The sequence below is a fragment of the Dermacentor variabilis genome, chromosome 6, assembly GCF_050947875.1.
Source record: "Dermacentor variabilis isolate Ectoservices chromosome 6, ASM5094787v1, whole genome shotgun sequence".
NCBI classification, from domain to species: domain Eukaryota; kingdom Metazoa; phylum Arthropoda; class Arachnida; order Ixodida; family Ixodidae; genus Dermacentor; species Dermacentor variabilis.
The window spans coordinates 194,035,441-194,062,013 of NC_134573.1; the positions used below are offsets into that span (position 1 = coordinate 194,035,441).

At 45.1% G+C, this 26,573-nt stretch overlaps 1 protein-coding gene across 1 annotated transcript in view; it reads right to left on the minus strand.

Moving 5' to 3' along the window:
• The window catches only part of LOC142586028 (sequestosome-1-like), a 44,951-nt gene that overhangs the window by 11,247 nt on the left and 7,131 nt on the right, over positions 1-26,573 (minus strand). The window contains exons 2-4 of the mRNA XM_075697255.1: positions 13,841-13,997; positions 10,775-11,121; positions 3,989-4,190 (exon numbers count right to left, since the gene is read on the minus strand). Coding sequence (XP_075553370.1) covers positions 3,989-4,190; positions 10,775-11,121; positions 13,841-13,997 — 706 coding nt within the window. The remainder of the gene's footprint in view (positions 1-3,988; positions 4,191-10,774; positions 11,122-13,840; positions 13,998-26,573) is intronic.

The window sequence follows — 26,573 nt, forward strand, 5'->3', positions numbered from 1 at the left end:
TACACTTCCAACACTACGCTCTATGTGCTGTGAAACATATAGGTGAACATGCCTATCGCAATAGGGTTGGTGGCAATAGCCATGAATGTGGCATGCAACAGCCCAGGAGTTTTGCTGGTACCCAAATAAGAAATCAAGTGCTCGTCTGCGTTTTCAGGTGAGACGGGCAGGCCAGTATTGCGGGGAAGTTGCTGTGGCAGGCGGCTACGGTTCTCACGGCACCTTCAGTTTTCGATGCACATGCCTCGCGCCTTTCCTTGTTTACGTGGGATCTAGCGGCCGGAAAACCTATCATACGATTGCAGTTCGGCAATGTACCGAACATTATTGCCAAAAGATCATGTTGTAAAAAAAGAAATGTAACTGTGTCGGGTAATTTTTTTGTGTTCTCCACAGTGAACACTGGTGCCAGGAAATCATGCATAACAGGATATTGTTACGGGGATGTTGGGAGTATAGGAGATTGTATTTACAATATATATACAAAACGAGTCAGAGTAGTTAACATAGCTGACCACCAACAACACGCAGTAGCCAGCGTGCCGCGATCTTCTTCCACTCTTCTTTCATCCCTCCCTAACAGGACCCCCGGGTGGTGAAGCGCCGTCTCGACACATTGTAGGCGGAGCACCCAAGCACCTAGCGCAAACTTAACATTGCAATGGCAACGGTCATAACGCTCTTTTTGTATATGCTGCGAGGCTAACAAACGAGATCGGGCGACTTGACGTGCCATGTGAGCGCGATCGATAACTTTACGTGCGTACTCAGTTTGTAACATGTGGCACAGAAAGGAAGATGGTGTCAAACGGCAATGTGGGGTCGCGACCATACAAAAAGTAGAAGGGTGAATATCCTGCGATGTCATGTCGGGACAAGTTATACGCGAACGTCACGTAGGCCAGCATGGTGTCCCAGTCGCGGTGATCGTTGGAGATTTACTTCGACAGTATCTCTGCGATTGTTCGGTAGGAACGTCCCGCAGTTCTCCACTCGGTTGGGTTGCTATAACGCGGAGAGAAGCAACATGTAACCTCCACCAATACGTTGTGGGGATATTGGGGTATAGAAGATTGTATTTACAATATATATACAAAACGAGTCAGAGTAGTTAAGATGGCTGACCACCAACAACATGCAGCAGCCAGCGTCCTGCGATCTTCTTCTTTCTCTCTTTTTTCATCCCTCCGTAACAGTATCAACAAGGTTTTACAGTCGAACCCACTTATAACAATACCAGTTTTAACAATATATCAGTTATAACAATGTGAAGCTGCTGTACCATAAACTTTCGTATGTTTTCCATGGTGAAATAACCCGTATGCTACAATGCCCCCATGCCGCATTATTGATTAGAATGATGAAGTCTGCCTGCTGGGTGTCCCATGCCAAATGGTAACGCTAAATCCTTCAAAACAGAAAAAAGAAAGAAAAATTCGAGCGGCTGCACAATTGCCCACTACCCCAACAGCTGTTGCGCGCTCATTTTCCAGCCTTCTTCGGATCACCAGCCTCATGCACCTCTCACATTGCCCTTCCACCCTTCCGCACAAGAATAGGCTGCGCCTATAGCTCTACACCGCTTCCCCCTTCGAGACACGACTGGACCATGGCGACTGCACTGCGCAGCCCATGCAGCTCCAAGATTGCTCGCTGGCCCCTCCAGGGGTGGCACATTCTCAAGTTCAACAAATGGACACAGAGGGCGAAAAAATCGACTGCACGGCACTGCTAATAAAACAAGCATAGTATAGCCACCTGAAGGCTGCACTCCCACTAGAGGCGCCGTAATATGTGCAATTTTAACTTGCAGACTTTCTCCCACACTTATCGAAGCATTTTTATTACAGTAAAAGCTCGTTACTTCAACACCCATTCATTCAGAAATTCAGACGGCTCTATTGGTCCCGGCCAAAGTGCATGTTAGTCTATGGGACCAAACCTTTGTTAGTTAGTCAGAATTCGGCCCCGCACCGCTTAATTCAGACAAATGCTAATGCTACACGAAAGTGTTTTAAGAAATGTTATTGCTCAGCGCAGGGCGCGCCTGCATGTATAGGAAATTTCCAGAATGTTATTGAGGGTTCAATCCACTGTCTGTTGTCACTGAAGTTTATGCAATCTGATTGTATGAGCGACGTTAATTGTGTAGAACTTTCTGGAGTCATTGATGACTCATGTATAGAAGCCGATGCACTTGCCCCACAGATGAGATTTTGCCGGTTGCTGTACTTTTGAGTGTAACTTGCTTCTGTGGGCACAAGTTCGCACAAGATACATCTTCCTCAGCCACCCGATTTCAACTTCTTTCTTTTGAATGTACAGACTGTCCAAAGTCATTTTGGAGCAATTTTTGGAGCAAGTAAAATTGAATTATGGAGCAGTTTGGAGCAGATGCAATTGCATTTCGAAGCAGAATAAATTTTATTTTCAAGCAATTTGGAGCAGGAGAATCTGAATTTTGGTGGAAAATTGAATATGGCAGAGCATTTTGAAACTATGACAAAACACAGAATAAACCAAAAGCAGTGCTGTACTGCAACTGTCTTAAGCTACTTCTTAAGCTGAATTTTAAAGCAGACTACCCCGATACAGAAACCATCCAGTGCATGCAAATTTTGGCAATAGCATGGCAATAGCACAGCGCTGTGTATGTCGTCTATCGCTGTCCTTGTCCTTTGCGCTGTACGTTATTTTTGATCATGAATTACCAACTAGCCCAAGCAACCACCCTAGCATGTGTAGATTTTTAATTAGTGGAAACAGTCACACACACACACACACACACACACACACACACACACACACATGCACACAAAAGCATGCATTCTGCAATAGTACGCCCAAAATTTCAAAAAGTAGCCAAAGACATTTTTTATAAATACATTTCTCTTTACTGTCTCGACAGTGTGGGTGAGGGGCCCAGAGATGCGCTTTGCCAATACACCATACAGAGTTATTATGAACTACTGTTGTTTATTGAAAGCCATATCTACACAATAGACCAGGGAGATTCCAAAGACCTACTGCTTAACTTTCTGGTATAATGTAAAACTATTCCAATCTGTTTTTATTCCAAGTCCTCCAGTGGCCCTTCATGATAGGTCAGAATGGCTCTGGGCTTGCCCATATGGGCATAAGAAAAGACTGGAATAGTTTTACGCTACACCATCCCTAGGAACAGGGACACCCGCCCGAAGAACCCGCTGCAGCGCGCACCTCCATAATATCTATTTTATAACCCTACCTTTCATTGTTTTGCACCTCAGCTGGGAAGCCCCGCGCCACTGGACCCACTCAACCGTATTCCATTACACTCTAAATACAGGTGCACTGCTCGCTGCGACAGCAGGGACAACAGCCGGGAGTGGCCACGCACATGTCAGCTACTTGCAGGAAGCACCGAAAGGTCCAGTGCGAAAATTGTGAGAAACTGTGCGGGAGGCACTATTGCGCGAAATGTGAATGGCTGCACTCTTTTTCGGAGAACAAATCCGCTCGCTGTTCACGGCAGCACACATACCCAAGCCGTCCTGGCGCCACGTGGCACAATTTACAACAATTTCCTGTGCTTGGCGCAGGAATTTGCATTTGTATCAAAATGGCACAATTGGCACAGGAGTCCAACCCCGAATGTAACAAATCTTATCAAATTTATTGCAGTGCTTGTCAAGTAAAAACAATTTCTTCTTTCCCATGTATTTAGACAGGAGCTAAGGCTTTCTCCAATTAAAGTGTGCACCATAGTCTGCACTTACTGGTGACCCGATTTTCACTGTGGCAATTTATTTATTTGTCTACACTGCAGCACAATGAGCGCCATAGCAGGAGTGGATTAACAGAGGAAAATTATACACAGAAAAGTATGATACAACGATGAAGGTGATGTGCTAGGACAATTCATTCATCGGGATGAGCACAAGCGAATAGACCCAGGTAAGTAATTCCAGTCTTCTATGGAACGAGGGAAATTGATAAAGGGACTCACCAAACGGTTCAAGAAAGTTGGCCACGGTGTCTCCGATGCCACGCAAGATCTCCTGGTACTGCTGCTTCTGGTCTGGCCTGTGGTGAGGTGCCAAGCGACGGGCACTTTGGGCAGGGCAGCCCCTGGCGCCTCCTCCCCCCCTTCGGGGGTAGCCACAGTGGTGCCACAGGCGTTTCCAGCCAGGGAATGCCCACAAGGGACGCTGAAAGATGCATCAATTTGCACTCTACAGAGGTCACCCAGAAGTGTCTTTATTCCACGCATTGCTGCAGACACGTGCAACGACATGAAAATACAGTCAATGAATGGGACAAATCTGCATCCTCCTGCAACAATCTGCAACCTAAACAGAGGTCAAATGTGCTCTGCCAGTTACATGACTGCAAGTTGATCGAGAGCTGTCTTTGTAGGCATTTTCCTTGCTTCGTCATTCCCCTAGTCGGCACAGACAGCGAGGGAGTGGGTGGGCAGGAGGATGTGCCATTCAAAGATGCCTTACGACTGAGCACCAGACATTTATAAAGGAAGAAAAAACAGTTGCCCCTACACAGTGAACATAAGCTTGAAAGCTTTAGCTTGGCTTGTCCTATGTGTTTGGTGTGGTCGGTTATAAATGGATTGACAAATAGTAGCATCCTTTCATTTAAGTTTCGAAATAGTGCCGAATAAAACGATTGCTCTTTCTGCTTGTCTCACAGGCATGCCTAATATTAAAGAGCGCATTGTAACGTACAGTGCAGACCACTTATAACGTAACCACTTTTAGTGCGGGACTGGTTATAGTGTAGGTTTTTTGACCACCGATATATCTCCCATAGAACTCAATGTATAGGCGAAACATTTATTGCATAGGCGCGTGAAGCAGAATACTGGTTATAACGCGGTTCCATTAAGCGCACGACCATGAAATCGGCGCACGGCGCACGGCCTTTTCTCGGAGGCATTGAGCACGGCCCGCACGGCCACTCGGTTGCCAGGCACGCAAATGCAGAGAAGGGGGAGCGTGGGCGTAGTGACCAGCGGTGAAAAGCGAGACAAAAAGGAGGAGAAGGGCGAGAGACTTTAGAGGAAGGAGGGCGAGTATTTTCGTCACTATTGGCCTCGAGCTCCACCACTGGAAGAGCTGGCGCCACCGTCTGCATGACGTGGCATGAGGGACCACGTGGACACAGCGGCTGTGTCGGCTGCTTCGGAGGCGCCGAAGCGAGCTGAAAACTGACGTGGTTAGGTTTTACCGCCTTGGGTGTCTGCTTGACATTTGAAAGCACTATAATAGGTAGTGGCTGCCTTTGGAGGCGTGCAGCATGGTAGGCTACTGCTCAGTGCCGCAGTGCCCGACGTACGCAACAGAGCCCGGTGTCAGCCTTATTCACATGTAGCCGCAGGACAAGGAGCTGCGTGAAGCTTGGCTCGTGAAACTTAGAACCGGCAGACAGCCATTGGCTGCAACTCAGGTATGCAGCAAGTACAGACGCGAGGAAGATTTCTACTACGGCGCCGGGACTGCCATGTTCGGCGAGTAGCAGAAAACGCGCACTGAGACACTTGCCCGCGCCCACTGCCCAGTTAATACCATGACGGTTTGGTCCTTGAACTTGATGCTAGACACTGGCAAGTTCACTAGAACGGGAAAGGAGAGGTAAGACGCACATAAAGAGAAAGGCATGGCATATATGGTCATGTTTCTGTTATGAATTAATGCACTGGATTACAAAAAAGAAGCAGAGGGAAATTCCATGCTGAGAAGACCGATAAACATACAGTGCAACGCAACTTGAGAAATAATATTGACATGTCCAAGAACTTAGAAGACAAAATAGATTGAATCGTCGTGACGGCAAATCACAGTCGCCGTAGGCGTCCAAGTCTCTATAACGAAATTATTTTTGAACAGTTCTGATGGTGTCCACGCAACAATGGTTGCTAGTGAACTGTCAAATGCTGATAGGCTGCGCCCTAAAGCTCGCGGCACGGTGTGAAAATGCGCTCACAGTGAAAGCAAAACATTGTGTGCAGACATGCATGCAGACGCGCAGTCGGTCGCTGCAGACCTGTGCGATCACTGCAGTGAGGCTTCATTCTGTTATCCTCCATTTGGTCATACAGACAACCCCATATAAGAATATATTTAATATGGTTTACTCTCAAAGTTTGCCTACCTTTCATGCATTCGGTAAATAGATAGCGTCTGTGAACGATTCTGTGCTTTCAGTTTACCCAAGATTATTATATCGACAGTCAAAAGCTTCCCTCGTTTTGAGAGTACTTACATAAATGTCCTAAAGGGCTGCCGCGTGATCCCTCATACTACGCAAGGGAGGCGCTTCCGACAGACGGCGACTGTAACTCCTCACCGCCAATAGCAGTGTCCAATCAGGGTGCAAGCTGCGCGGAGTGCGGGGTAGAAGCGAGAGCGGCAACAGCGCACTCTTTTCTTTTTTTTCAGTCTCTTTGCTGCATTTGGTGTGCACACGTCGTGATCTCGTGCCGTCGTAGTTGTCCTCTGTGCGCGTGTGTTGTCTGGCTTTTGTCACCATGGTGCCGGCGGCGTCTTCAAGCGGTGCGAGAAAGAGGCACGCCTTATCACTGGAGACGAAGGAATGCGTTATAAGGACCATAGAAAGTGGGCTGAAGAAGGTGTCGGTGGCGGCCAAATACGGCGTTTCCGACATAACCGTGTCAACTATATACAAGAACAAGGACGAACTGCAGCAACAACTGCAGCAAGATTCGTCTTCCCTGTCACGAAAGAGAATACGTACATCGAAGTACGAAGACGTGGACGCAGCGCTCTTCAGATGGTTCTGTGAAGTTAGGGCTCAGAGCATCCCACTGAGTGGCCCCATGCTCCAACAGAAAGTCAAGTCCCTTGGTGCTCTTTTAGGCCACGACGACTTCAACCCACTTAATGGATGGATCCAGTGATTCAAGGATCACCGTGGCATCAGCTGCAAAGTGGTGTGCGGTGAAAGCGGTGATGTCAACGACGAGTCCATCGAAGTCTGGCTTCACTTAAATTTGGAAACCATGCCGTCCACGTATATGGACAGAGACGTATACAATGCTGACAAAGCTGGCATATTTTATAACCTTCTACCCAACCGCACTCTTGCGCTGAGAGGCGAAGCCTGCTCTGGCTGCAAGGCCTCAACAAAGCATAACTTTGTTGTTCTGCGCTAACATAGATGGAAGGGACAAGCGCCGCCTGTTTGTTATTGGAAAATTAGCAAGGCCGCGTTGCTTTAAAAAGTGAGAGTGCCTGCCAGTGACATACAAATCCAACAAAAAGGTGTGGGTAATGCAAGACATGTTCACAAGCTGGCTTTGCAAGTTCTATGAAGACATGGTGGCAGAGAAGCTACAGACGCATTCTCGACAATAGCACAGCCCACAACATCAAGCCAAAGTTGACTGAAGTCAAGTTAAAGTGTCTGCCGGCCAACACGACTGCAAAATGTCAACTGCTAAACTAGGGTGTCATCGCAACTATAAAGGCAGTTTACAAAAAATGCATCTGCGAAAGAGTTTTGCTGAGCATGCAGCAGCAGCATCAAAGTCAATTTAAGGGGTGCGATTGATATGGTTGCCACTTCGTGGTGGCAGGTAAAAGCCCCTACAATAAGCAAGTGCTTCAACAAAGCAGGCTTCGTGCGCAATGCAGAGGCTCTTGACGCCGATGAGCCGAGCGACAACGTTGCTGATGAGACTGTCAACAACCACGATGTGTGGTCTGGCCTCGTTGAAAGCAAGTTTGTTTCCGGCACAGACACCTTTCAAGAATATGTCGATGCCGGTGAGTCGGAGCTTCCTGTCTGCAAGGAAGCGAGCACGGATAATGCAATCGTCGCACCGGTGTGCGGAGCTTGCAACCGAAGACGAGTCGGACGACGATGTTGACCCGATGCCAGACCCAGATGTCCCGTGCAATGACACTTTGGAATACCTCAGCAAAGTGAAGATGTACTGTGCGGAGAACAGTTTGAGTGAGAAAGCGCTTCAGTGCTCAAGCCTTGTAGAAGACGAAAATGTTTGAAGCGCTGTTAAAAAAAATCTCCAGGCAAAAATAACAGCATTCTTACACTGATGCCGCACTTCTCAGGAGAACTTGGTTTCTGTGCTGTGTTGCGATTGTGTTGCATGTGTGTGTGAGTGAAATATGTAATAAATTGTGTTTCAAAGGTGAGTGGTCCGTCTGGCATAGGCAAAAGCCGAAAAGCATGCTTTGGTTATAACGCGGTACCGCTTAGAGTGCAGATTTTTTACAACTCCCGCAACTTACGCTATAAGCGGTCTACACTGTATTTCAGGCATCCTTATGAAGCGAGTGAAGCGAGTGATGAAAGATGAGACGTGGATCTGAACACACCTTGCGCCTACCCAGCAAGTATTATGTCAGAGCTCTGTGAACCATATACTATTTGAACAGAGATGCACTATTGAACTGGCCAAACCAGCGCTCTTTTAAGTATTTGAAAAGTGCTTCTATTTGGCAAGTGACTAAACATGCCTGGTATCATGTGCCTTGAGACGCACATAAACAGAGTCCACCATACTTGCAGACAGCGGGTAGCATGCATGCTTGTCTCAAAGCAAACATTCGTGCTGCTACTCCCTTCAGCATTTCAGCTGTGCCACACCTACAGAAACATAGGAGGAAGGAAAAACACTAGGATCGAATTATGTGTTGTCGCAACATTGGGCAGAAATACTGCCAGTTCTGTGCAGTACAGAGAAATCCGTCACATCAGCCACTGAGAGCGTGAACTGACTGCACGCTACCTAGGATTTTGGGTGCATGGGGAGGAATTACAAAAATGCATGGCACGTTGCTGGTCAGGCTGTGCACATATATGCCTGGGCAGTAGTGCAATTGGCAGTGGTACATACCACCAAATTCCGAGATTCATTTTGGTGCAGTTTGGTGCAATTTTGCTCGGTTTTCCTCAGCCTGGTGCAGCATATTCTATCTACAGTCGCCGACCGATTTTTCCGGACTCCAAAAGTTCGGACATGCCCGATTATTCGGTCAGCTTCGCGGCACCGCCATTCTCCCCATAGACCATAATGTATAACGATTGCCGAAAATTCGGACACCTTGCAACCTCTCGTCTGATTTTTTGGACACTCCTTGAGCCAACTCGGTCGAGAGCACTATGCACAGACTCTGACCTGGTGCATGGTTCGACTTGCTGAATGCCATTTTTGTTTTGAACGGAGCTTCCTTGCTGCCCCACGAAGTGGCGCTACTGGAAATCCCCGCTCAGCATCATCGTTTCTGCCTGGTTCGATAGAGTGGCTCTGCAGCAGTTCTGGTTTCAGCTTAGTAAGCCATGTCAAGACAATCCAGCAGCTGATTTCGCGCACGACGCTGCGAGCAGGCCACGTTTTTTCGTTTGTGTGACTGGTGTGGGCATGGTGGTGTTTGCTTTGTGTGCTGTGTCGAGGTTTCGGTGATTCAACGCGGCCTACGGAAACATCGCGTCAAGTCTCTAATGGCGCCGACAGTGTTCGCGCAGACTGCGCTGGGGAATGCCGGCAAGCGGGTGCCGGGAGGCCAGGATTTGTCGCCTTCCGATGTGCACGCTACTGACACCAAAAATGTTCTGCCGAGACCTGTGCAGTGCTTCCGGACACAGTCTCATTTGACAGTTTCACAGGTGCTCATGCTGCTGTACTGACATGCGCAGAACTCGATGACGGCGAGATCATTCGTCAGGTTTCTGCTGCACCGCCGGACGATGACTCTTTGAGTCTGAAGATGACGCACCATGTGCTACGCTGCCGTCGCATGCGGAGCGTGTACAAGCAGTGACTGTGCTTTCAGCCGCCTATAGTGACCGCACGACCCTCTCCGAGATTCAGGCTTACCTGATTGCGCATAAACGGAACAGCGTGCAACAACGCATTCACGATTTCTTCAAGCCTACTGGCGAGCCGGAATAAGTGCGTGGAAATAAAGGATTTCATTTTTTTCCCCTTAATCTGCTTTTTTCGGACACCTGTTTATTCGGACATTTTCGCAGTCCCCGTGAGGTCCGAATAAACAATCGGCGACTGTCGCAAGGAAAAAAAGGGGGAGAGAGCTCGCGGTGCGGCCATGGCTGCGCAGGCCAAGCACATACACAATCCGCGCACATACGCAGCTTGCACGCCCCGTTTTTTAGAGGTAATTTGCTGTGTGTGCAAATACTAGGCAAGCCAACATGGCATGGCATCACGCGCTGTATTCCTGCCCATTTAGTGCTGGAGGTTGCATAATCTCAAGTTCCAGAGATGCGTTAAAGTAGGAGGCAGACTAAGCATTTGGTCCCTTCTGCCGGTGCTTTTCATGATGGCATCGTCCCATTGCGGGCGATGCTATCAGCCACAGAGGCGCAGAGGACACAAAAGCACGGCCGGCTTCGCTTCGTACCACCAATGTGAAGATAATGTTGACAAGGCATGAAACTGTATCATTCGTCAGGGCGACTCTCAAATTCAACAAAATTATTATTTTTTTCTCATTCCAATCTGCTTTTTCCAAATGACCGATAATTCAGAGCACTTCGTGGCCCCTTCTGTGTAAGAAAAATTTATCAGTGACTGTACTTATGTGCATAAAAGATCAAATTTCAATGCAACAAAATTTCCATATAACAAAGCAACTTGCCACTAATACTTCGTTAAACTGAGCCTTAACTGTATAAAAACAAGGCTTGATATAATGGTGCCGATAGAACAAGATACTATAGCTGAAGCTATTTCTATTCCCATCACAAGACCAGCAGCACTAAAAGGCGAACTCACAGTCCCAGGGTTGACAAGCTTCAGCATGTCATGCTCCTCGTGCATTTTCCTTCCATGGCATGACCCACAGAGATCATAGTCTTCACACTGCAAGCACTTGTAACGCACTCCACGAATCTCCTGGTCACAAGCATCGCAGAGAACTCCAGCATGAACACCCTGCGCTGGAGCTCGGTGTGATGTGCCAAGGCCAGCCACGGCTGGATTTGGTGTACTGGGACCAGCTACAGCTGGCTTTCTCAGGGCGAGGATGTTCACATAAATTCTCAACAGGCCATCAGTCATGTTCTGCAGAGCTTGTGCCAGTTCTGCATCACTGGACATCACAATGTAGTCTCCCTCAGGATCTGCACACCAATGCAACAAAAGCAGTCATTATGCCTTACAGTAAAAGAACCAATCAGTGTACTGCTAACTAGCATGGCATGCTTCATGCGAAAACATATAGTCAAGCGCCTTTATAAAGAAGCACTTGAGACTTGAAAAATCCTTCGTTATACAGGTCACTTCATTGTAAAGAGCGAACCATACAGCTCGCTATTGAGCGGGCTAAGCGTGTCCAGCAGAAAAGCCTCTCATTTAACACGAGTCCAAGTGATGAAGAGTGAGAGAAGCCACTAGTTTTATTCTGCGCCCTTAGTCCGATGGAATGTGTGACTGCAGCCGACTTTATGGCATTCATGTTCACGGAATGCTAGTGCTGCTTGTCAAAGTCTTCGGTTGTATGACTGAGTGGGCTTCTTTTTTTTTCCCATCGCGGGTGCGGCTGCCACAGTCGCTGTGAAATCCAGACCTTCCGATGTGATCTTTGTTGTTGCATCAGTCAGAGCTCCATGTGCACACTGCAGCTAAAAGGCAGCTGCAGAGGGCCACTGACAGTGCCACTACATCCTTTCATTGTCAAGTAACAAATCGGCCGGCGGTGTCACCCGAATTCTTTCACTATAACTTTTGTGAAGATTGCATTCGGACGATTTAGTGGCATACCCTCTGAAACAGGGCGGTTACAAATAGTCACCTAGCTTGCTTGAGTTACTCAGGTATGCTATAGATGCTTTTCATTCTAGCATTTTTGTATACATCTCCCTAACCTTTTTTTTCTTCCTCAAAGCTTTTCTATCTAGAGGGTTGCAATGTGGGCTTGTTGGTAATGCATCTTCAAGGGAAGTATGGTAGCGCGATTCAAAGACGGGACAAGAGAATACACAAAAGGACACACACAATGATGGAAAGCGCTGTGTGTGTCCCTTTGTGTCTTCTCTTGTCCCGTCTTTGAATCGCGCTACCATACTCCCCTTCTCTATCTACCTTGTACCACTACCTATGCCTGTAATGGATCCGATCGTATCAATCTCTTCCCTACTTCTTTTATTTATTTTTTTTCATTGCAGTACCATAGCACAGTACCTCTTGGGCAAAAAGGCTTTTCCTCTCTATGCCCTTCAAGGGTGCCGTACAGCAAAGGAACCGTATAACACTTGCTGGAACATTGCCCTGGTAGCACAGTCATTGGGAGTCATCCTGCCATATAGTGGCATGTTACAGCATTTTCTAATATGGTTGTGTCGCCCTTGAATTGTGCGAGCCCTTGATCAGGTGCACTGTGAGAATAGGGTGCAACAGCTAATGCCAGGATAGACAAACACCTTCCTGCTACTCTGGGCCTTTCCCTTGCGGCCCTGTCTTGCTCCCATTAGAGACCGAACGAGCATCCGCTTCAGATGCACGAAATGCACACAGGAGAGATAATCGTCCCCTTGAGTGCTTGGACCCCCACTGTGTTCTAGGTGAACCCCAGTGGAACATCGTGCGATAGAGAGCACACTTTGTTGTTGAATTTACTATGGACACGAAAGATAGTTCAGCAGGCACACGTGGAAACCTTTGTTACATAGGTTGCTTCACTGTAGAGGCACATCACGGGAATGTCATTGCTTTCATTAGCATTTCTGAAAAAGTAACTCTGCAATATCATTTTGAGTGTGGCCCCTGATTGAACTGCTGGATGAACGAAACATGGTTCTTGACTCCATTTAGTCTCCCACAGGCTCAATGATTAGAAAGGCTGGTTTGGTGCCGAAACTACTACAGCCCTCAACGCCTGTTGTTTCACAACATACAAAACAGCAGACTGGCAACTGTGTGTGTGAAATAATGATAAAGAGTGAAAAATAATTTATTCAGTGAGCAGCTCCTCTCTTGCATTCAGTTTGCCCTTATCATTAGTGCATACCTTATCCTGTACACTGTGATAGCAGCAATGAAAGAGCAAGTGCACAGCTTGCCACAAACATATCAAAAGTAGTCAATTGCATTCAGTGTGCACTATTGTGCCATAAAAGCATGGAGTTGAAACTACGCCTTTTACCTCGGACATGGGGGAAACAGAAATCTTGGGCAGCTTTTTTTTTGTAGACCTAGCCTTCAGAAGTTGAGCCAACAAATTTAACCCTTTGATGAGGTTTGAAAGAATTTGCCTTTTCAAACAAAAACTGCTACCTAGCACTACTGAAGAGGTGTTGCTATTTCCCAAAAGCTTTTTTAATGCACTGTCGCCCATCGGCGACTCCAGCAATGATTTCTCACTTCAGGCAACAGCAAATACCACAATGGTGGCCTATTCATATTTACCAAACTTCAGTGGCACTTTGCTCGTGCCTACACTTTCACTGTAGCCTTGCATGCTGGTTATTTCAAATATAAAAATAAGTTTTGTAAATTTTATTATATTTGCAAAGAAATTCTCATTACAGAAAACCTATATTGACTGATCAATTTACAACTTTACTGCCCCACCATGGTAGTCCAGTGGCTATGTCACTGCACTGCTGAGCTCAAGGTTGCAGGTTCGATCCTGCTTGCAGTGGCCACCTTTCGATGAAGGAAATCTTGTGCAATTGGGTGCATGTTAAAAAATCCTAGCAAGTCAAAATTAATCTGGAATCTCCCCCCCCCCCAACCACAGTGTGCCTCATAATATGATTGTGGTTTTAGTATGTAATACCCCAGAATTTAGTTATTCTTTTACAAACATACTGCACTTGTGAAGAGAGTTTGTCCACACACCCTTCCATCTAAGGATGAAATCCATGTTAGCCAATGCTGGAAAGGCTGCCCGGATTCTATCGTGGAGGGTTTTAAAGTTCCGTAGGTCCTCAGTGACAAATCGACGGATCTCTTCATCTCCCAGGTAAGCCTTGACCGTCACCTTCACGGGGTCCATCTGCAGAACATGCATGCATGCGATTACTGGGTGCTTGGCTGAAGTGCCAATCAGCTTTTACCTTACAGCAAGTACACAACGAATTGCCCTTACAATAAAAAAGCAGAGATCAAACCTTCGTGTGCAAACCCAGCTTTTCAGAATCACTTTTTTCAACACCTATTCTTAGCCATAAAAACTAGCTTTACACAAGTGGATAACAAGGAAGCTGAACACCTGCCCATAAAGGTAATCGAATTGTGGTAATTAAAGCTGTGTTTCATCCCCACCCCACGGAGACACTTCATCTATGGAACATCCAAATCACATCCCAAAAGCCATGTCTGGCTTCAGAGATACCTTGTTAATGATGTTCCATGGTTACCGTAGAGCTATTTCTAGTTGATGTCAATCAACAACAGCCTTCCTGGGTGAGTTGTAGGTGATGATGGGGAATATGAACCACATAAATTATTGCGGAGTTGAGCTTTACACTCTGGGGGCATCTCAGCAGTTCTTTGCACCCATTGAGCGTCCCTAACTTCCAGAAATTGAGCTTCCTGTTCTTTAAGAGCTTCAACAGCTTCCTTCACCGCATAAGGCGTCTGCCAGCCTCTGCAAGTTTCTTCCGCTCTTCAAAATTCTCCTTTGGATAGTCATTTCTCCATATGCTGAAGGCAGAGTCAATGTACAAGGCACTCTATTGCATCACGCTCCGCATGAAGAGAGTAGAAGGAGCATCAGGTTTTAGACTATACTACCTTTTGGATTGACCCAAATTTTTAGACTGCACTATCTCCGGTATTAGCCCACACAAAAAGGCCAGAAACCCACAAACCTGAGATGGAAAAATGGGGATAACTCACTGAAGAAACAGATAATGTACTGCCCAGAAACTTGGGCTTTCATTTTCCACATTGGCAATCAAAAGACATCTTTACACATTGGTGATGAACGCAACTCGTCTTGGAAGATTTGTCTGCAATGTCACCTATACAATATTGCAATGCTTATCTCACTTTTGATCACCCTGCACAAAAGGCCCTAACTGTCATAGGACTGATTATACATTAAGTGAACCATACCCTCCTATGCAACCAATGCAGGCCTAATTGATGCTTTCACACCATTTTCAATGGAGTGTATATCTATCTATAGGTAGTCATATGCAGCTGTCTGGATTACTTGCCTGCTACACATTTTTGTACCATACTATGGTTTCTGTAAACAGTATCATCCCAAGAAAGGCTGTACCAAACTTCTGTTACCAGTTTGTTGCATCCTCTTTAGCACTGGAGGGCCTAAGTCCACCAAGCTTACTTAAGGGCACAGCAACCAATTGCTGCATGAAATAGCCTTCAGCTGCCTTTAACACTCACTGATGCTGCTCAGAATCCTGTACGAAAAATTGCCGTCACCATTCCTCACAAGTCAAACTTGCACACATGCAGCAAGTGGGCATCATGCTAACCACACTGATGCGCAAAATAAGGGTCATGTACAGAGCAGAAAAACATGTACGTACAGTCGTGTGCAATATGAGCTGCAACACAGTGCTTGTTGTAGGGGCCTGAAGACTGCATGCTGGCGCAGACATACTAAAAATGGGAGAACTAAACACCATTCCGATTGCTGATATTTATGAAACCAATTTTTTGTATGTTCGTGCCCCTGTGTAGTCTTGGGGCACCTTCAACCTCAGTCACCGTATTGCAGCTCATATTGCATGCGACTGTACACTGTCACAGTTTATAGTGCAACTAAGTTATCACTATCCTGGTAGAACAGCAAGTATACTATTGCTAGCAACACACAGAAGAGAAAAAATTGATCATCACAACATAAGAGACAGTGAAGAGCGCACTGACTTGGAGCACACAGATGTCTGCATTCATGCATTTGCCCTGATGAAACTTCTATCAGCGCACGCAAGCTGTATGCGACTGCACCTTTATTACTGTTGGGTACTGGGCTGGCATTAAGACAAACAGGATTCAAGACCTGGCCTCCCTCTAAAAGGTCATGCTGCCTTGAAGGGAACTGCATGCAACCCAAGTGCATTTTCTTTCTGCAAGTATATTTTGTGCAGAACCTTGCTTTGAGCTAGTTGGTGGATCAGACTCAAAGAAATTTATTCTCCCTTCTTGATAAGGAACTGCTTTTTCTGGGTAACGCTCTGAACATATCATTTTATTAGTATGTGCAGCTGATCGCAGAGCATTCATTCTTAGTTCTGTTTGTAACATGTTCAATGTGATCACGAGACTTGGCGGTGCTTAAAAGGAGATTCCTCATTCCAAATAAAAACAGCTGGAAGTTGGCACCTGTCTGGTCATAAGTCCTCATCTAGTTTGTGCCGTAAATTTCTTTGAATATATTCTGTGGCACTTCTGTAGTTTACTTCCAACCTCTTTTTATGTCCCAGTCAGACGAGCAAATCTACCAATCTACCTTGCCAAAGTGACAGAGACTTCGTCTGTGTCACTTCATGCTACAAACCAAGAATATGTTACGTTACCAACCCCCCCCCCCCTCCCATATTGTCCATCCTTTTGCATAAACCTTGCGCTTGCACAGACACAGCAAACGCGCATAAGCAGGGTTTGAACGGCACTTGCACCTGTGCGCTGTGTCATTTGCTACGCTGCTACTTCACACCTGTACAACTGCACCAAGACAGCGCCGACAGTAGAGAGGGTGCAGCAATATCACGAACCAACCTTCTACCTTTTGAAACGAACAGCATAGTCAAGAGGGCACCACTGCTGCACTGCTCAAAACAATTGGCAGGCTACAGCACCTGATGAACTGGTTCAGGTGGTGCAGGCATCGAACAGGTACAAACCTTACAAGCTCATTCGCAAAACGAACACGGCAAGGCCATAGACCACGACGTCGACGGCAGGCTCGTCGAGCATTGCGAAACACGTGACTGGCTTACACAGCTGCGCAGCACCTTGACTGCGTGGGATTTAGAGCCGGCACGCTTGCCGACATGCAGCTTACGCCACTGTTGTTTCTGCAGGTTAGTACTGTTCACCTAATTGAAACTTCTAAAGCAGTCATGGCGTTGCCGGCTCTTCCCACGCGGGCGAGTGTTGCATGTACAGCGCGAGTACAGTGCACTGGACGTGATAGACGTTTTCGTTTAGTTGTGAACAGAGTTTTATGGCTCGTTTTGCTCTTGCTTCTTTCCGGCGACATTGAACTCAACCCTGGGCCTTTTGATAAAGGCGAAATGGATTTCTTGAAGAAACTACAGGATACTATTATGAATAAGTTAGAAAACATTGATGCCAGGATAACTAGTCATGATGCCAAAATGGCTGAAATGGACAGCAAGCTTGACAAAACCCAAGACCAGATAGGAAACGTTATGAAGCTAGTACAACAACAAGCAACTGTAATTATGGATCTAAGTCATCAAGTAAGAATTCTGCAAAAGAAAAATGTAGACCTCGAAAACAGAAGCCGTAGATCGAACCTCGTGTTTTACGGGATAGATGACAATGATTGGTCCGAAACGTGGGAACAATCTGAAGCCTTGGTTAAGGGTATCTGCGCTACAAATTTGGGAATCGAACTGCAGTCGGTTCAAAGGGTACATCAGGTTGGTCGCTTTTATGAACACAAGAAAAGACCCATAATTGTAAATTTTTCACCCAATAAAGAAAAAATAGCAGTTTTGAAGAATGCAAGCAAGTTCAAGGGCTCCTCTTACAGTGTAGAACAGGACTTTTCATTTGAAACTCGAGCAGTGCGAAAGAAACTATGGGAATATGGCAAAGTAAAGAAGGCGGATAAGAAAAACCAGGTTAAGTTAAGGACGATAAACTGATCATAAATGACAGAGCATTTACATGGAACGATGAGAAGGAAGAAGTTATTGCCCTGTCAAAACGGTGACGTACAAATGATATTTGCTCTATTTATCGTGATTTAGTTATTGAGGTGGTAAATTGCCGTAGCATAGTCAACAAGATAGATGAGTTTGCCGGATTGGTTGAGTCATTAAAGGCAGATATAGTGTTTGGTACTGAATCCTGGCTAAACCCATCCATTACTGATAGCGAGGTGTTCCCCTGCAACTATACTGCTTATCGCAACGACAGACCGGGTCATGGCGGTGGTGTTTTTATATTAGTTCATTCATCCCTTTCGTCTTTGATGTTGAACATCGGTCATTACTCGGTCGAGTCGGTTTGGTGCACAGTTACACTGGCTAATAATCTTTCTTTTGTCACTGGAGCGTTTTATCGATCACCAAGCACGGATTTCAGTGTTTTGAAAATGCTGTACGATATCGTTTCAGAGGTATCTGGCCAAATAACACTGCTTGCGGGTGATTTTAACTTGCCCGACTTAAAGTGGGAAAACGGTACATGAGAGTTAATGAATGCAAACCGTACTAATCTAGAAATGAGGAACCTGGTTGATAGCTTTGGCTTTTTTCAGTATGTCCTCGAACCCACACGAATTAATAGTACCCTAGATCTTCTCCTTTGTAATTCGCCAAATTTAGTTGGTGCTGTTGATATCATTCCAGGTATCAGTGATCATCGGGTTGTGGCTGCAGAGATCAAAACGAAAGTATAGCACATAAAAAAGTGCATCAGCAGAAGAGTTTTCTTCTTTGAAAAGGGCGATTATTCATCAATTTCTGATAAACTTCTTGATTTTCTTCCTGTTTTTGAATGCTTTGCGGAGGAACATGAAGTAGAATGTTTATGGAGCACATTTAAACAAAAGCTGTTTGACCTTACAGAGAAGTTCGTACCAAGTATTGAATCGGCTAGACTCCAAAAGCGTAAAAAACCATGGATCACCTTTTGTGTATTGAGGTTAATTAAAATACGAAGGCATGTGTTTCAAAGATATAAAAGAACAGAAACACGCGCATTTTAAAAGGTTACAAGAATTAACACGCAAATACAAAGACCTGTCGAAAAAAGCAAAAGAACAGTATCTTAAACAATTAAATGACAAAATGAAAACAAATCCTAAAGCGTTCTGGCAATATTTGAAGGGATGTGGGTCTAATCCTGTTGAAATAAATGAAATTATTTACAATGATCGCATTCTTTCTGACGATGCAGAAAAAGCGAAATGCCTAAACAGATATTTCCAATCAGTCTTTCTTTCTCAATTTGCATGCAGCCCAAAATCATCCAATAGCAACGTTCCTCTCATGAAACCAATCGAACTCAGTGTTAGCGGCATTGAATCTCTGCTAAAAAACCTTGATGAAAGTAAGGCTATCGGTCCTCACAGTATCTCTCCGAGAATTTCGAAACAGTGTTCTCACGCCATCTTGCTTTACCTTTATTTAATATTTCACAAGTCATTAACGACTGGTCAGATCCCACAGGACTGGAAAATTGCAAATGTAGTCCCTATTCACAAAGCGGGCTCTAAAAAAGAAGTTACTCATTATAGGCCTATCTCACTTCGATTTCGTGCAAGATCATGGAACACATAATATATAAGGCTATCATGGAACATCTAACGGACAACACATTGCTTACAAACAGACAACACGGATTTTCGCAAGGGGTTGTCATGTGCGACACAACTGACTGAATTTTATGATGACCTGGCGTCTGTAGTTGATATGGGTGGACAAATAGACTGCATATTTCTGGACTTCCGCAAAGCATTTGATACTGTTTGCCATTCTTTACTACTTCATAAACTTCGAATGTTAAGTATAGATTCTACTGTTTTTAGCTGGATAAAGAAATATTTGTCAAATCGCTGTCAACGTGTGGTCCTAAATGGTACTAATTCAGATTATCTTGAAGTCACATCAGGCGTCCCGCAAGGATCTGTTCTGGGGCCTCTTCTTTTTCTTATATATATTAATGATATTAACTTAGGTATTGACTCTAACATGCGGCTCTTCGCAGATTGTGTATAGAAAAATCGATAATGAAGATGATGTTCTCAAACTGCAGGCCGACCTAGATCGTATTTGCGAATGGTGCTCAAAGTGGAAAATGAATATGAATACCGGAAAGTGCGTCCATGTGCGGTTTACTAAGAAGAAAAAAGTAATTGATGCCAGCTACAGTCTAATGAATAATATATTAAGTAATAAGTCCAAGACTAAATATTTGGGTGTGATGCTGTCGGGCGACTGCTCTTGGCGGGCACACGTGGACTATGTAGTTGGCAAAGCGGCAGTTGCTTTGAATTACATTCAAAGAAATTTAAAATGCGCAAATTCTAACCTTAGAAGCACGGCGTACCTAACTTGTATACGACCTATTTTGGAATATGCTTGTACCCTATGGGACCCGTCACAGATATGTCTTATAAACAAACTAGAAAAAATACAAAATAGAGCAGCCAGGTTCGTCTCGGGTAGGTACGGGAGGAAGTACAGTTGCACAGCAATGAAAACAGAGCTCAACTGGGAGTCCCTGTCGTCCCGCCGAAAGAAGCTGCGGCTAAAGCTTCTGTATGAAATCTATCACAACAAAACTGGAATTGATAGGGAAATGTACATAAAACCACCAAACTATATATCAGCATGCACTGACCACCAGTGCAAAATTAGAGAATACCGGGCTAGGACGGGCCTGTATGCCAATTCTTTTTTTGTAAAAACTATCGCGCAGTGGAATAGACTGTCATGTGAACAGGTGTGCAGCGAGAATCAAGATGTATTCTTTTCATGCTTGTAACCCCCCTGCTGTAACGCTTTCGGGCTAAGCGGGGATATGTCTGAATAAAGAATGAATAAAGAATAAAACAGGTTCTAGCAGGCACCCCCCCCCCCCCCCCCAGAGTAAACATGTCCCTCAAATACAAAGCAGAGATTTGTTGATAGCATCAAGATATTAATAGTGCCATTAACAGTGTGCCAGAGCATGACCGTTACAAAATAAGAAAACATGTGTCATAAGCGCACACGCCAGGGGCTGCATTGTAATAAAATTTATTTTCTCTCTCCATTTGCATGTCTAGCTGTTTCCGTGGGTTGTATGAGCAGTTAACACACTACCAAAACTTTTTCGTTTAGGTGTCCCAGGAAGTGCTGATGTGGTTCCATATGGTTGTGCAAGCTGTGGTGTTTTGGCTGCGATGTACTTTCGTAGGCAATATGAGTGGGAACACAGGGGCTGTGGGACTGTGTGTAATCCTGTGGGACTCCTACGTTAATTAGCTTGGATGATGAGAGATGGCCGTTAACCTGCACCATTTGAGACCGGTTACACAAGTAGTCTCCAAGATTAGTGGAGGATCAGATATACCAAATGATTCGAGTTTAACAAGTAGTATGCAATACTTTATCATGTCGAATGCCTTTGTCAGATCATTGAATACAGAACCCACAATTAGAGCTCTGTCAATAGTCGTGCACGTTTGTTTTCTCCAGTGAAACCTGGCGACCGCCTTTCTGGCTGATGCAACATGAAAGGAATACCATGCAACCCACCAGGCACAGTGCTGGTGCTTTTCTGGACTTCTTATCATCGTGTGTTTCGAAATACTAAAAACATATGCGTGCTTACTGAACGGAACGAGTAGAAAGTGTGTGTTTTATGCAACCAAAAGGCTGAGCAGATGATCAGGAAAACTGCATGATCTGTGGTTGGAAAAGTGCAAGCTTAGACGCTGTTATTGATGTATCCTAACAGTTTGTGGTGTTTATTTTTTGTGAATTATATTAATTTCAATTGTTTTGAGAGCATCTTAGTTTATGAATGCAGAAATTTTTGCACATGTTTAAAGGGACACTAAAGCAAAACAATAAATCAGTTTAAACTGATAAAGCATTGTTTGAGAACTCTGCAGGCAGTCATTTCAAAATAATAGTTTGAATATTAGATGAGAAAAATGAAGGTGAAAGTATCAGTATTTGAATTTCACGCCGAAACCCGGACACCGTTACGTCAGTGTGACATCAGGGTTTCCAAGGTATGTTTTCGTATTTGGGCCACATTGGCTCAGTAAAGTTGCCCCAAACTTGCTATGTTTAATATTTGTTTTCTTTAGAACACAACGCAGTCAATCTGTACCGCTAAATAAGTAAGTGGGTCCTAGAAGACGCTATCAAAATCCATGACGTCACAGCGACCTAGCGTGGGAACTTCAAAGAGGCATCGCCACATGTATTTCACTTTTGCACTTTTTCTTGCTTACTAAGTGTAATGAATGAATGTGTGGTTTTCATTGGCGCAAGGGCCAAGTATGGCCAAAGAGCGCCATGCAAGTGTTAGTGATTTTGCACTGGAGTGATGGGCTCTACGAAGATGTGATGTGGCTGTAAAGGGGCCTAAAATATAGTCACTGTAAAGTGCGTAAAATGTATGTGTAATAAAATTATGGTGATGACAAATGACGTGTACTATGAGCATTAAGGTGCATTGCAAAATAATGATACGATATAAAAAATGCATAAATTTCTAAAGTTCACTAGAGCACCATGGCCTCGTTAGAGCTCTTGCGACACAAGGGCCTGGAGGCATGTGCTATATAAAACAACTATCACAGCGGCATCCTCTGGAAAGAGGATGTGCTACGAATTTATTGGGCTCATAACATGTAGGACAACCTCATTTAAAAAATTGAGGACTACTTTGGTGTTGAAAAATGGTTCCATACCAAGGAACATAGCTGGGTGAAGAGGTATGCAATAACGATATGCAAGGGAAAAATGTTTCTTTCAGATTCGGCTTTGCGACACTCCAAGAGGACGTGGAGGACGGTCAGCCTCTCACCACATCAACCACAGGTTGGCGGTTCATTTCCAGTATGCAGAAAATTGTGTGTACCAAATGTGTGCCCTATTCCGAGGCGGCAGAATAGGACATCTGTTCGCCACGAGTTTGTTGGGGAGGGCCAAAAACCTAACTGCGGTTTTATAACGTGCAGTTTATTGTTTATTTCTGCGTTCCACATGCGTTGCCAGTGTTGTCGTAGTTTCTTATGCAAGAAAGGCTTCAGATCTGCGACAGGGACAGCAGCTGTAGGAAAAGGGTTTAGTGGTGCGAGTGATGTGGTCATTTTATCAGCCAGTACATTACCCTCGATACCTCTATGGCCAGGTACCCAGCATATTACTACGTGTATATGTGACATGTAAATACTGCATAAGAGGGAGTAAAGTTCAATAAAAACAGGATTTTTAAGCTTTTGTAATGAAATTAACGCTTTTACGAGACTTAGCAAGTCTGTGTACACAATTGCTCTGTCGAGTTTTAATTTCTGTATATGTCTTACTGCAGACAGTACTGCATAGGCTTCTGCAGTGAAGATACTTGTTTGCGGGTTCAATAAGTCAGATTTAGAAAGAGAGGGACCAACAGCAGCATAAGATACACCAGCATGTGATTTTGACGCGTCTGCGTAGAATTCGGAGCAGCTGTACTTCGATTGAAGTTCACGGAAATGCATAGTGATTTCGATGTCAGGTGCATGTTTTGCCACTCCCAGAGCGGTAATAGCTTAGTTGGAGCCCTTAGTCGATGTTGGAGAACAGGGACATCCATTTCTGTGCTAAATTCTCTTGCACGCAGTGAGAAAGGAAGCCTCATGGAGGGTTTATTATGAAAAAGTGTTTGACACGTCAAGTTTAACAGTCTTGAAACACGGATGTTCTTTATTGGAGCGCACATTGAGAAAATAGGTAAAGCTGATGTACGTTCTCTGAAAATGTAGTGACCACTCGTCTGACTCTGCATATAGACTTTCCACCGGGCTTGTTCTAAATGCGCCAGTGGCCAGGCGGATACCCAGATGATGAACGGGGTCTAACATTTTTAGCGCACTCTGTGCAGCAGAGTGATATACTACGGCACCATAATCTAACCGGGATCTAACTAGGCTCCTGTAAAGATTCAACAGGCACCTCCTGTCGCTACCCCATGTAGTGTGGGATAGAACGTTGAGTAAGTTCATGGTTTTTAGACATTTCGCTTTAAGACATTTTATGTGTGAAATGAATGTAAGCTTGGAGTCAAGGATAACACCTAGAAATTTGTGCTCTTTGTTAACAGGAATTTGTTGTCCACCCAGTTCTACACAGAGATCAGGTACCAGGCCTCTCTTTCTTGTGAAGAGAACACAAGAACTTTTGTGCGGGTTGATTTTAAATCCATTTTGGTCTGCCCACTTGGACACCTTGTTTAAGCCCTGCTGTACCTGTCTTTCACACACTGCAAGGTTGCAGGATTTGAAACCTATCTGTATATCGTCTACATAGACGGAATAAAAAATGGCTGGGGGCAGTGAAGAACGAAAAGTATTCATCTTAACGAGAGTGCAGCTCAGCACGCCTCCCTGGGGTACACCAGTTTCTTGCGTAAAAGGACGTGACAGTGCATTACCGACTTTTACTCGGAAGGTACGATTTGACAAATAGCTTTCAATTGTGTTCAGCATATTTCCACGGATGCCAATTTCCGACAGGTCTCGCAAGATCCCGTAACGCCATGCCGTGTCATACGCTTTCTCCATGTCGAGGAATATCGATAGGAAAAACTGTTTATGAACAAATGCATCGCGGATATTTCCTTCAATGCGCACAAGATGATCGGTTGTCGACCGCCCTTCTCTGAAGCCACACTGGTAAGGATCGAGCCTATTGTTGAGCTCAAGGAAATGTATAAGTCTGCGATTTATCATTTTTTCAAAAAGCTTACACAGACAATTTGTTAGAGATATCGGACGGTAACTTGCCGCCAAGGAAGGGTCTTTTCCCAGCTTCAGAACGGGAACTAAGATCGCTTTCTTCCATGTGGATGGGAGGTATCCCGCAGCCCAAATTGTGTTAAAAAGTGCGAGTAGTGTGATTTGTGTGTCAGTGTGTAAGTTTCTGATCATGTCAGACATGACCCTGTCAGGTCCCGGCGCAGAGCTTTTGCATGTGTTCAAGCCAGCTCTCAACTCGGCAATACTAAAAGGCCGGTTATATGGTTCATTCTGTCTGCATTTTCTTGTGGTTGGCTTACGTTCCTCTATTTCTCTATGTTTAAGGAAGGATTGGGAATAATGATGAGCTCGACACACGCTCAAAGTGCTCCCCTTGGGTGTCTGCCTGCTCTTCTAAGGTATTTACTTGATCGTTCACCAAAGGCAACGGATTTATTTGCTGCCCTTTTAGCTTCCTTATGCCATTCCAAACTTTCGCCTCCTGCGTGTAAGAACTGACACCTGAGAGGAACCTCACATAGCTTTCGCTCTTCGCCTGACGCTTTATGTGCCTTCCCTGTGACCTTATGTTTAAATTCAATAAGATTTTCTGCATTCGGCGACCTACGCAATATTCCCCATGCCTTATTCTGCCTCTTTCTGGCACTTCTACATTCATCATTCCACCAGGGAACACGTCTTTTAGGTGAACCACCATTTGTTTGTGGAATAAACTTTTCTGCAGCATCAATAATAAAAGCGGTAAAATATGCAAAAGCTTCATCTATACTAAAATTGTTTATAAAATCGAGTGGTAGATGAGTAGATTCTTTGAAATGCTCCCAGTCAGCCGATGCTGATTTCTAAATGGGAAACAGGAGAGTGTTGTCATGCTGCGTTAGTGATTTTAAAGTTATAGGGAAGTGGTCACTTCCAAAAGGATTCTTGATCACATTCCATTCAAGATGAGGCAGAAGGGAAGCAGAGCCTATTGCTAGGTCTATGGATGAATATGAATTGTGTTGAAGGCTGTAATATGTTGGTTCCTTCTTATTAAATAGGCAGGCACTAGAGGTCAGAATAAAATTTTCAATAAGTTGGCCTCTTGCGTCGCAATGCGCGTCTCCCCACAACGTGTTGTGGGCGTTAAAATCACCCACAAGTACGTAGGGTTCCGGGAGCTGATTTATCAAGTTAGAGAGATCGGTTTTTTTGGAGGCAATAGCTTAGAGGTATATAAATGGAACAGACGGTTACCAATTTATTGAAAATAATCCCTCTAATTGACACTGCCTCGAGGGGCGTCTGTAAGGCTACCTGGCGACAAGCTACGGACTTGCCTGCAAGGATTGCTACACCGCCGGACGAGGTGTTAGCCTCATCATGGTCCTTGCAGAAAATGGTGTACTGTCGGAGGAAGTTTGTGTGTTTTGATTTTAAGTGTGTTTCCTGTAAACAGCACTTTTGGATTGTGTTTGCGGATGAGTTCTTGTGCGTCATCAAGGTTTTTAAGAAGACCTCTGACGTTCCATTGAATAATTTGTGGGTCCATATTTAGAGTAAATTGGTGCTGTGTGTACGGAAACAGAAGTGATGCCTTAGTTTACAGAGCTCTTTCCAGGCCCTGTAACGGGGATGTGGCCCTTTTTGGAGCGTTCGAGAGAACCTCACCGCCCCTTTGGCGCTTGGTGCGCATTGAGGATAGGTGTAGTGTCCATTGCCTCTTGTGAGGCGCCGGACACGTGCTCTTGCGAGCAAGAAGTTACCAGGGAGGATCCTGCCTCGGAGGGCAAGACCCCTGCACCCACCAGCCCGGAGGTCGATGGGGCTCCCCGAGGGATTTAGCTGCTCCAGCCATTGCCAGCGCTGGAAGGGGCCGGGGAGGTTGGGGCAGCCTCGGCTGCACCCACCTTCGGGGTCGAAGGTCCCTTCTGCTTGGTTGGCGGAGCAGCGCTAGCT